The following is a 12,317-nucleotide window of genomic DNA, read 5'->3' as shown; positions in this document are numbered from 1 at the left end:
TTAAAATGCATGGTGCAGGTCCTTCATATCATGCGGCGTGGGAGAGAAACTTTGCTTACATTACTTGAAGCTTTTGTTTATGATCCTCTGGTGGACTGGACAGCAGGAGGTGAGGCAGGATTTGCAGGAGCTGTATATGGTGGTGGCGGCCAGCAGGCTGAAAACAAACAAAGCAAAAGAGAAATGGAAAGAGATATTACACGTAGCCTCTTCTCTTCAAGAGTGGCTGAGATAAAGGTGAGTTCACTTCAGGCATTTTCTACTATATAACCAAAGTAGCTTATATACTTTCTTTTCGTTTCTTTGTGTTTGAGGATGGTGGAAGAGGTGGTCCTATATTAGAGACAGTTCACAAAATTTAGCTAAATGGATTTTATATTTAGGCATGTGCTTATGCAGAACTTGAAAGTGTTTATTTTCTGTGTGCTTAACTCTAAAACATGTTCTAACATTTGGTCTGAGTTAAGGCTGGAGATCTAAATATAATAGGGACATAGAGAGTGTCATTTAATAATGTCCATGAAGCTGTAGGCCTCTAGCATTGGAGAGATAATCCTAGACGAACACTTCTCTCTTACCTGTTTCAGTTAAATCCTGTTCTGTAAATTCTGTATCTCGGTTATAGGTTAACTGGTTTAAGAACAGAGATGAAATGCTGGCTGTGCTTCCAAAGTTGGACAGTAGTTTAGAAGAGTATCTCAACCTGCAAGAACAGTTGACAGATGTAGAAAAATTGCAAGGAAAACTACTGGAGGAGATAGAGTTTCTTGAGGGTGCAGAAGGAGTGGATCATCCCTCTCACACACTTCAGCACAGGTACAGAGGAACTGGGAATTCTGGGAGGAATCTCAGATTAATAGACTTGGTGGTTTAGTACATACTTAAGTTAGATGTTGTAAATGTGTATCTGAGAGAGATTAATAGCAGAGTAAAAGCTGTTCTTACAGTAAAAGGTCATTCTTTGTGCAGAAGAAATATTGAATCAATTTTCCTACTGAATGATCTTAAGTCCTAGAGTTCATACTCCATTGGTATTACCTGTACTATTCCATGTTTCACATTTAACTCACAGTGCAAAAAAACAGAATAGGCTGAAAGCCTTCAAATAATCTGCAGCTGCTGATATGTTGAACAAAAATCTTTGTTTCTAATTCTTAATGTTATTTTACAAGCTTAGTTGAAATTGATAAAGGATTTGAAAACTGCATGGATATATGTACATGCGCATGCAGTCACTATTTTATAGGAACTCAATCATTAACAGTGTGAGAATATATTAATTTTCTGGTCAGTGAGGTAGCGCAGCGTTGTTCAGTACATGTATTCTCTATTTTTTTCTACTATTTTCTTGTAGTATTTACTTGATTCTATGGCTTTACTAATCCAGGTATTCTGAGCACACGCAGTTGCAGACTCAGCAAAGAGCCGTCCAGGAAGCGATCCAGGTGAAGCTGAATGAATTTGAGCAGTGGATAACACACTACCAAGCTGCTTTCAGTAACTTAGAGGCAACACAGCTTGCAAGTCTCCTTCAAGAAATTAGCACGCAAATGGACCTAGGTATGAAATAGTGTGTTTTTACACGCTTTTTAATTGTTTGAAAATAACTGGAGTTGAATACTGGGAGGCTTCATGAGTATCTTCTAACTTAAAAGCGAGGTCCTTTTTATAATATACTTCAAAAATGAGATTCTTTAAAGAGTGATTTAGAGCACTTTAAAGCTTTTCTCCTAAGCAGCCTGAAGGAGCCTGTCCATCTTGCCCTAGCTGTACATGAGGTTCTTTTATGTTGAGAATTCATATCAGTCATTTTGGTCTCAGTGTCATCTTTACTATAGGTAAAAATTAAAACAAACAAAACCCCAAACCACGTTAATGCTCAATATTTGTATGCTTTAAAATGTGTATGCTTCAGAGATAAGTAAAACTTAATATTTTATTATCTGTCTTAAAAGGTCCTCCGAGTTATGTACCAGCAACGGCATTCCTGCAAAATGCAGGCCAGGCACATCTCATCAGTCAGTGTGAACAATTAGAAGGGGAGGTTGGTGCTCTTCTCCAGCAGAGAAGATCTGTTTTACGTGGTTGCCTTGAACAATTGCACAATTATGCAACAGTGGCTCTTCAGTATCCGAAAGCTGTGTTTCAGAAGCACCGAGTAGAGCAATGGAAAACTTGGATGGAAGAACTCATCTGTAACATGACAATAGAGCGTTGTCAGGATATCTTTAGGAAGTAAGTTGGCAGAGTAGTGGGTTGTTTGAAGAACTTAATTTTCGAGCTACTTCAGGATTTTAATTTTCTAATCAAAATAAATGATTTCTCTAATTAATCTAATTCTAAAGCAAAGTAAGATTAAGTTGTAATTTTGGGAGTCTGGAGGAAAAGATTAAAATATTCTTTTAAAAGTACTTTTCTGGAGTTTAATACATTTACTGTATTAAAAAAAAAAAGCAAAAACAACCAACCAGGTAACATTGTTCTGTAAAGAACAAACTAATAACAATGTGTGGCATTAGGCGGTGATATTTAGGGAGTTTGTAAACATTTAGCATTTAAAAATCACTTAGCTCAACAAAAGATTATTTTTTTCTCCCCTTAAACCAAACTTTCAAGCGATTATGTTTTTATTCCTTTTTTCCTCCAAAGTGATGCTGTTACTTGATTTCTAGATTGTATTCAAGTGTTTACTTTGAAACCTGTTTCTTTCCTATTCCTTACCTTTTCTGCATTCTTTCCTTTAGAGGACTACTGTGTGGCCTCTATCCTTGAATGTAGTTATGAAATACCATATTGCATTCTGTGACTTTATGAAGGTGTCGCTTCGGTAGCCATCAACTGCTGTGGTATTTCAGATTTGATGTGAAGTAGGTGATGCAGGAAGTGTTCAAATGTGGAGTATTCTTCCTTCCCATGGTGCAAAATGCGACATGCTAGAGCTGTAGAAGGGAGACTTTGGTCGCTGTACTTTGCTTTACAGGTATGAAATGCAGTATGCTCCGCAGCCACCTCCAAGTGTGTGCCAGTTCATAACTGCGACAGAAATGACTCTCCAGCGCAATGCAGCAGATATAAATAGCAGACTTATCAGGCAAGTGGAGCGTCTGAAGCAGGAAGCGGTTACCGTACCTGTTTGTGAAGAGCAGCTGAAAGAAATTGAACGTTGCATAAAAGTTTTCCTTCATGAAAATGGGGAGGAGGGCTCACTGAGCTTAGCAAGCGTCATCATCTCTGCTCTTTGTACACTGACGAGGTGAGATCTCCTGTGAAGTTTTTTGTACGCATTCCTGTTTGAGAACACATAAAGGGAATGTCTGAAGTTACATGGAGAGTGCAATAGCAGTCATCTAACCAACTGTTGTAATCCATCTAGGCGGAATCTGATGATGGAAGGTGCAGCATCTAGTGCTGGAGAGCAGCTGGTTGATTTGACTTCGAGAGATGGAGCCTGGTTCTTGGAGGAGCTCTGCAGCATGAGTGGGAATGTTACTTGCCTTGTGCAGTTGCTGAAGCAGTGTCATCTTGTACCCCAGGACTTAGATATTCCTAACCCCATTGAAGCATCAGAAGCTGTTCATTTAGCTAATGGAGTATACATCTCACTTCAGGTAATACTTAATGTCATGTTAAATCTTCACTCATCCTCAACCTTCTTAGGCTTCATCTAAGTCATTCTTAGCAGCTTTTAAGCAAGAAGCTGCTAAGTTGTTTTTTATGATACTGCTGTTATTTGGGGGGAGCTTTAGTCTTGGTTTTCTCTGCTTTTCTGAGTTGAGCAGCTGTTTACTATTACTACCATTTACATTTTCAGTGGTCAAAGGAAACTGTTTTAATCTGTGTGGCAAGTTGTAAGAACTGCTGTCAAGGAATCAGGAGCAAGGAGTTAGCAGATTTGGAGATAAAGTGGCTTCATGTCTTGCTTTCATTCTTTTACTCTGGTGGTCGTGGTACAGAGCAGCTTTCACATTGTTTAACCTGTATTATTTCTGTTCTGTCCTCCTGCTAAGCCTCGCTTATTTTCACATGAAACAGGTAGTTTGAAACAAATTCTGAAAAGCTGTTTTACAGATTCCTATCTCCAAGATTGGGAAGGAGGAAAAAGAATTTATCATGAGTATTTTTCACCCAGACTTCCACTGTATCCGAGAGCTCCTTGTTGAGCTCTTGGATAAGGTGTGTGTGTGGATAAGGAGCCAAAATAACTAATTGTTTTGGTATGTCTTGTCTCATTTTGGAGACTGAGAGCACTGGTTAGTCCTTTCTGAAGCTGCATTTAGGTCTCTTGCTTTATGTCACTGAAAGTACTATTTTTTTCTTACTTGCACTGATTTCTGTAGCATGAGTAGGTCTCTGGGAATAAATAAATACAAATTACAATCTGGCAAACTTTATTTTTATTTTCCCTTTCTTGCAGGAATTGAATTCCAACTTTCGGCAGATCATTTTCCCTGAAGCACTTAGGTGCTTAATGAAAGGAGAATATACTTTAGAAAGTATGCTCCACGAATTAGATAACCTTATTGAACAAACAACTGATGGAGTTTCTTTGCAAACGCTGGTTGAATCTCTTCAAGCGTACTTAAGAAATGCAGCTATGGGACTAGAGGAAGAAACACACACTCATTACATTGATGTTGCAAGGTAAATCACTTTTTCTTTCTTTTAGGTATGAGATAGAGAACGAAGACTGCAGAACTATTTTTAGTTTGTCTAAATTTGAGTGTTTGAAGTGTGGGCTTTTTGTGCCCAAGAATACCTGTCAGCAGAGTACAGAGTCTAAAGCGTGCATGTTTGCTCTCTGGGTGTGCATGTGTACATTTATGCACGTATATGCATAGATTTTTTTACAGTGAAACAGAGTTATGGTAATTGAAACATTTACATCTGCTTAAAACAGACATTGGAGTTGCTTGATAGTTAACTTTTCCCGTAGTATGTAGTGGGAGTTTTGCTTGAAGTTTTTAAGGGATAGGAACTAGTTCATTATTTTGTGGAAGGAAACCTGTGGAAAGAAGAGCTTGTGACCATGGCACAGCTCTCATCAGGAGCTTTGGTGAGCAGCTTTTGCGTAGTGCATCGGTGATTTAAAAACAAAAACCAAACAAGAGAACCTGTTCATCTTATATTGTGGGACAGTACCTTTCTGGGGATGAGATGATTGAAAAGCTTCCTGCTGAGTGAAAAAGTGGTCTTGCTGCTTCTCTTGAATTCCAGTGACTCCATCAGCAGTATAACGAAGCATTTTTCTTGTTAATTTTCTTCTTGGTTTACCTGTTGGCAAGCCTGCTCAGCTTGTTAGTTGAGAGTCAAAAGTGATATAAGGGAGGGAGAGGATAAGACCATCCTTTCAGGAGCAGCAAGCTGTTAAACTGTCCCAGCCATAACCTGAGACCTCATCTCCCGCTTTTTTTTAGCACGTACTTTATTACTTAATTCAGTCAGTTACGTGTGTGCGAATTGTAAAAATCACTGCTTGCTTCCAAGGAAGGAACAGTAATATTTGCATCACTTCATAACATTTTTACCATGCTCATAGGAAGTACAATCTGTATTCTCTACCTGTATTTCCTAACAGTTGGTTCTTTAATACAGTCTTTAATACAATCCTGTCTTACATAATATCCTTGACTGTTCGTATGAGTCCAGCAGTAGAGCTCATGTATAGAGTCATAGAGAGGGGGAGGGTGAGGAGCCTGTGAAAAATTCACTTGAATTCCAATCTTCTCTAGCTGTAGGAGCATTCAGTTTAAGAAAATCCTATTGCTGTTGAATTTTTGTAGACTAAGTAAAAAAATGTACTGTGCTTATTTAAGAGTACTTCATGCTCAGTATGGTGAGCTGATTCAGCCCAGGAATGGTTCCGTTGATGAAACTCCCAAAATGTCAGCTGGTCAGATGCTTTTGGTGGCCTTTGACGGAATGTTTGCTCAAGTGGAAACTGCGTTTGGTTTATTGATTGAAAAGGTATGGATTTGTTCTTTTCTAAGTACTCTTTGGGCCTGGCATATGAGAGTTCTATAAAACAAAGCAAATTATTTCTTTTACGTTGCTCAGCTAAACAAGATGGAAGTGCCTGTTGCTTGGCGTAAGATCGACATAATTAGGGAAGCCCGCAGCACTCAAGTTAACTTCTTTGATGATGACAATAATCGTCAAGTCCTAGAGGAAATCTTCTTTTTGAAGAGACTGCAAACAATTAAAGAATTTTTCAGACTCTGTGGTACCTTCTCAAAAACATTGTCAGGTAAATAAATGTTATTAAATACTCAGTATCACTTTGGCCACTGCTCATCCCATCATTTTCTGAGAATGTGGAAAGATGGTCACTATTATTTTAACTCACCTTTCCAATATGGTAAGTAATCAAAAGTTTTAAATAAATTCCTATTATCTTCCTGTTTTTTAAGTGTGATAATATTTTTCTAGATACATCAAATGTTTATAACAAAAATGATATGTCCTTTTTTTAAGGAATCAGTTCACTTGATGACCAGAATGCAGTAAATGGACCTGTTCAGATTGTCAATGTGAAAGCCCTTTACAGAAACTCTTGCTTTAGTGAAGATCAAATGGCCAAACCAATCAAGGCTTTTACTGCTGACTTTGTGAGACAGCTTTTAATTGGCCTTCCAAATCAGGCTTTAGGACTGACTTTGTGCAGTTTCATCAGCGCTCTGGGTGTGGATATCATTGCTCAGGTAGAAGCTAAAGACTTTGGAGCAGAAAGCAAAGTTTCTGTGGATGACCTGTGCAAGAAAGCTGTGGAGCACAATATCCAAATCGGCAAGTTCTCACAGCTGGTCATGAACAGGGCAACAGTACTAGCGAGCTCATATGATACAGCGTGGAAGAAGCATGATCTGGTGCGCAGACTTGAAACCAGTATTTCATCCTGCAAGACCAGTCTTCAGAGAGTGCAGCTGCATATTGCCATGTTCCAAGTAAGGCCACGCCATATGTTTCTTCCAAATTGTGCCTGTGGAAAATGAGCTTTAGTTACTGTGTCTAAGCACTACAGGGAATTTATTATTTGTTGAGTGAGCTTTAGAGCATTTTAGTGGACTTTATCATGTATTTAGGTTTTACTGAAGACTACTTGTCTTGTAAAATGCAAATGTGACAGGGTAAATTCTTAGGGTGAATATACAATTTTTTCAGTAACCATCAAATAACTTATTAGAAGAAAATAAGATATTAATTGGCTTTCATACTCCCTTAGGGTATAACTCTAAATGAGGAGCTTGCTTAAAACAGAGGGTATGCATTGCTGAATGTCATCATGTAACTTTCCTTTTAAGTTTTAACGTATTAAATCTCTCCTTGCTCCCATTTTAACCTCATGGGAAGTATAGCAGTGCTGATCCTGAAAACATTTGGTGGCAATGCTGTCACATACCTCGACCTTCACACCAGTATCCAACTGTACTATAGTATCAGTAATATTTATTTTACAGTAATTTGTAGGTTATGGTCAGAAGCTATGTTTATGTCAGTTATTAAGCTGTTTTACAGACTGGTAAGCAAATATTTACTTACTATAATATATTAATATATTTAATTTTTATAATGTCATTATAAGTAAATTATTCTCAGATATTGGTGGGCTTTTCCTTTAGATCAAGGAAATGTGAATACATAATTTCTAGTAAATTAATGTAAATTAATCAACACTAGTAAGTTCCAAGTCAACAAAGTGTAGGTTACAACTACTTAAAATTTTCAGTACTCACTAATGTTTTAAACTTTTAAATGTGCTGATATCACCTTTTGACACCTACTCTTTTAACCCTTAGTTATAAGGTGTAACAGAATACTAGAATTGGTGTTTGTGAAGCAAAGTATATTGTGATGAGTCGCTGCTGACAATCAAGTGTTTGTCTTTTTTCTTAAAGTGGCAGCATGAAGATCTCCTTATCAGTCGCCCACAAGCCATTTCTGTTACTCCTCCACCTCGTTCTGCAATTTTAGCCAACATGAAGAAGAAACTTCACACGCTCAGTCAGATTGAAGCTTCAATTGCAACAGTTCAGGTATTACTGTTTCTGGGGAGGTTGTTCAGCAGCACATCGCAATCTGACTCTAACTGCCTGCTGCGAGATCACCTGCTGCCTCCAGATTCTCTTTTGCTCTCAAAACTTTACCTCTTTATACTGTATTAAGGTTTCTATGTGCTGTAGCTTGCTGCAGCTTTTTAAACTTTTGGGTATCTGTAGTATAGGGTATTTGTTTAAAATGAGTACCCTATAGCTTGCTGAACTCTAATTTTGTTTTTAGTCATGAAGATACTGTTCATAATCATTTCCTGAAGTTTGTATGTAAAAGAATCCAGGACTACTGGGATTTTTATCTCATTTTTAGTCTAGAAACATGATTAACTTGCTTCCAGGCAGCTTACTTAGTTTCCATAACCATCAAATCCCGTTGTGACATGTACTGAAAAGAAACCTTTAAACAGCATAAGCTGTTTTGTCATTAATTAATACCATGTTATATTGTATGTATGGACATACGAATGTATCTGCATGAGTTATAGATGCATAATTTCTTCTAAGCTAGGCTTAATGTGATACATATTGATCTGTGTTGTTTTTCTTCCTCCCCCAATGCAGGAGAAACTAGCAGCACTTGAAGCAAGTATTGAGCAACGTTTGAAATGGGCAGGAGGGGCTAATCCTGCACTGGCACCAGTCTTGCAAGATTTTGATGCCACTATTGCTGAAAGAAGAAACCTTGTCCTGAAAGAAAGTCAAAGAGCAAGTCAGGTACTATATGTGTAGGATTGAACTGACAAGTGTTTCACTCTTTATTTCCTACTTGAGATAACTGATTTATGTAGAAGATTTTCTTCTGCTCAGCATCTAAAGAGCAGGCATAGATAACCACGTACTTCTGGGAATCCCACTTTAAAAGAAATAGGAATCATCTAAGGGAGAGTTGCCACAGGGCAACACTCTGAAATTATACTATTACTGTAACAGAGTGGCTTACTGCTGCATTTAGAATTCTCCCTCATAAGTGTATGGAACAAATGCAGTTTGTGTAATATGCACTTTAACTGGAATGTCTTCTTTCTCACTCTTGCTTTGATTTTTCAGGTTACTTTCCTGTGCAGTAATATCATCCACTTTGAAAGTTTACGTACTAGAACAGCAGAAGCCTTAAATCTTGATGCTGCATTATTTGAACTTCTCAAACGCTGTCAACAAATGTGTTCATTTGCATCACAGTTCAACAGCTCAGTCTCTGAATTGGAGCTTCGGCTGCTTCAGAGAGTGGTGAGTAAAGGCCAAAGCAAAATATGTGATGTTACAGACTTGCCAAAATCAGTTTCCATTTTTTTCCTTGTAACGTTATATGTACCTTGTAATGTTATATGTATATGTACCTCCTAATGGGATGTAGATTATAGAGTTCATTTTATTAGCTGCTACACATTTGACAATAGCACTGATCCTGTAATTGAATTTCATCTCAGTATAGTGCTATAGAACTTTTTCTGTTTATTTTTAGGGCACTGGTCTTGAACATCCTATTGGCAGCTCTGAGTGGCTTCACTCAGCCCACAAGCAGCTGACACAAGAAATAACTACACAGAGGACAGTACAGGCTGAGAGAGAACAGCAAATAGAAACAGTTTGTGAAACTATTCAAAATCTGGTGGATAATATTAAAACTGTGCTCACAGGTCATAATAGGCAACTTGGAGATGTCAAGCATCTACTGAAGGCTATGGCAAAGGTACACCTGACATTTCATTAAACTTTACTGCTCAAAACTGGGTCAGTATAGGTAAAGAAAAATAACTATTGTGATGGTGTGGTTTTTAAAGTATATAGGAACAATGAAATGTGTTCATGTATATGGAGTCCAGGACATGAATTTTTAGAGATTAAGCAAATGTTGTAAAGTTTCTATTTCTAGAGTTAGGTTAATCAAGTTCTGGTTGAACTAAACCCCTCGTTTGACAGTTCAAAGGTTTTCTTTATGTACTTCAAAATCTTCCTGGCTTTTCATCAGTAAAGCATTTAATCATTCCAATTTATTTTCTTGAAATTTAACTACTGAAAATGATCTTTATTTTTAGTCAAATGACAAGCTGAGGGGTTGAAAAGGCTAAGAAATGCTCATTGTTGCTGTACTTTGGCAAATGGAATAAACATTTCACCTTTACTGCATGTGTTTGTTGCAGGATGAAGAAGCAGCTTTGGCTGATGGTGAAGATGTTCCCTATGAGAATAGTGTTAGACAGTTCTTGGGCGAATATAAATCATGGCAAGATAATATTCAGACAGTTTTGTTTACATTAGTTCAGGTTATGGGTCAAGTCCGCAATCAGGAACATGTTGAAATGCTGCAAGAAATAACCCCCACCCTGAAAGAGCTAAAAACACAGAGCCAAAGGTAAGAAAGTCACCTTCTCTCAGTTGAAGAGCTGGGGCTATTCAGCCTGGAGAAGAGAAGGCTCCAGGGGAATCTTACAGTGGCCTTCCTGTACCTGAAGGGGGCCTACAGGAAAGCTGGGGAGGGATGTTTTACAAGGGCAGGTAGCGACAGGATGAGAGGAAATGGCTTTAAACTGGAATATAGGGTAGATTTAGACTAGATATCAGGAAGAAATCCTTTACTGTGAGGGTGGTGAGACACTGGCGCAGGTTGCCCAGCGAGGCTGTGTGTGCCCCCTCCCTGGAAGCAATCAGGGCCAGGCTGGGTGGGGCTGTGAGCAACCTGGTCTGGTGGGAGGTGTCCCTGCCTACAGCAGGGAGTTGGAACTGGATGGTCTTAAAGGTCCCTTCCAACCCAAACCATTCTATGGTTCTGTGCAGGCATTATTTAAACCTGTTTGTATATTGCAGAAATACAACGTGGAGTACCTTGTTGATGGGTGTCTAAAAATGCAGAAATCTTTCGGCTAAATATGACTTACCATAACTTTCATTTTGATTTTTTGGTAGCTTAAGTAGTCCATGAATGCTTATCAATTCCATTATCTTTTCTAGTGTCTACAATAATCTAGTGGGTTTTGCATCACCCTTAGTCACGGATACATCAAATGAATGCTCAAGCCCAACATCAGCTGCTACATACCAGCCAACCTTTGCTGCAGGTAATATTGAGAACGTAGAAATACTTAAGCATTAGGAATTTATATTAGAGAAGGGATTATAACTTTTAATAAATTTTGGAGTATGGTCTTTATGAGCTGATGTAAGCCTATAACTGTTAGTTATTCAACATAAAGTACTGAATGACTGTTTGAAAGTAGCCCTAGAGATCTGGATTCACTCAGCAACAGGGCTCCATCTAGTCTGAGCTTTGTGTAGCCTGAACTTCACTTTCTGTTGAAATTATTGTTAAAACTTGTGGTGATTTTTGAGTTAATCCTGAAATCCTACGTGTGCATTCATGTTCAAAATTATTTCATTACTTCACAGTTCAGAGCATGAATAAACTTTCTCCTAAGCATGGATTTCCTTCTGTCTAAAAGCTTATTCTGCTCTGAACAGTTGGGCAAGCCCACTTTTCTGACATCTGTAAAGAGCACTAACTGCATTTTCAGAACTCCCATGCAAAATGATAGCATTAGTGAGGTTACAAGAGTTCATAAAAATGTGCTTAATTATAAACATTTTGCAGTAGAATAAAACCTCTTGCTTAATTCTGTGAAGTGGAAGAAATCCCAAAATGTTAAGAGTGAAGAAAGAGGAACTGGTGCAGAGTTTAAAAAACGCATCCGAAGTGCATTTGTTTAGAACGAAGTACAGATAGCTGTGTTCAGTATGCATCTCGTTGTGTTTTTTTTCTTGCATCTAAAACGTCTTTTAAATGCTTCAAACACTTAAATTTTCTTTACAGCTGTACGTAGCAATACGGGGCAGAAAACTCAGCCAGAGGTGATGTCACAGAATGCAAGAAAGCTAATTCAGAAAAATCTTGCCACATCAGCAGACACTCCTCCAAGCACAGTCCCAGGAACTGGCAAAAGTGTTGCCTGTAGTCCCAAGAAGACAGCCAGGGACCCTAAAACAGGAAAAGGTAAATACAGCTGTAGATGGGGCTTTAAAGAGCAGCAACTGAAAAAGCCTCAGTTGGCTTCTATGCAGGAATGTAAAACTGAATTTTGTTGTGTGCCTTTAGCTGTGCAGGAAAGGAATTCATATGCAGTTAGTGTGTGGAAGCGAGTCAAAGCCAAGTTGGAGGGCCGAGATGTGGATCCCAGCAGGAGAATGTCTGTTGCTGAACAGGTTAGTTGGAAATAGTAAAGGTCAAATAGCAGACCTTGCTTTAAATATTTGGTATTAAGCGTGTGTTGTATATGC

General features: G+C 38.3%; 1 protein-coding gene across 3 annotated transcripts in view; it reads left to right on the top strand.

Moving 5' to 3' along the window:
* SMG1 (SMG1, nonsense mediated mRNA decay associated PI3K related kinase) overlaps positions 1-12,317 on the top strand; it is a 64,939-nt gene that overhangs the window by 49,427 nt on the left and 3,195 nt on the right. For all 3 annotated transcript variants that reach the window (XM_021411275.1, XM_021411274.1, XM_021411276.1), the window contains 18 exons: positions 19-237; positions 626-816; positions 1,388-1,560; positions 1,956-2,235; positions 2,981-3,253; positions 3,374-3,608; positions 4,415-4,641; positions 5,814-5,964; positions 6,055-6,244; positions 6,472-6,941; positions 7,893-8,030; positions 8,610-8,762; positions 9,096-9,275; positions 9,511-9,738; positions 10,190-10,401; positions 10,998-11,104; positions 11,854-12,033; positions 12,136-12,242. In XM_021411275.1, the coding sequence (XP_021266950.1) occupies positions 19-237; positions 626-816; positions 1,388-1,560; positions 1,956-2,235; positions 2,981-3,253; positions 3,374-3,608; positions 4,415-4,641; positions 5,814-5,964; positions 6,055-6,244; positions 6,472-6,941; positions 7,893-8,030; positions 8,610-8,762; positions 9,096-9,275; positions 9,511-9,738; positions 10,190-10,401; positions 10,998-11,104; positions 11,854-12,033; positions 12,136-12,242 (3,714 nt within the window). The remainder of the gene's footprint in view (positions 1-18; positions 238-625; positions 817-1,387; positions 1,561-1,955; positions 2,236-2,980; positions 3,254-3,373; positions 3,609-4,414; positions 4,642-5,813; positions 5,965-6,054; positions 6,245-6,471; positions 6,942-7,892; positions 8,031-8,609; positions 8,763-9,095; positions 9,276-9,510; positions 9,739-10,189; positions 10,402-10,997; positions 11,105-11,853; positions 12,034-12,135; positions 12,243-12,317) is intronic.

Source organism: Numida meleagris, chromosome 13, assembly GCF_002078875.1.
Source record: "Numida meleagris isolate 19003 breed g44 Domestic line chromosome 13, NumMel1.0, whole genome shotgun sequence".
In the NCBI taxonomy this organism is placed as follows: domain Eukaryota; kingdom Metazoa; phylum Chordata; class Aves; order Galliformes; family Numididae; genus Numida; species Numida meleagris.
This window is presented reverse-complemented; position numbering and strand designations above follow the sequence as displayed.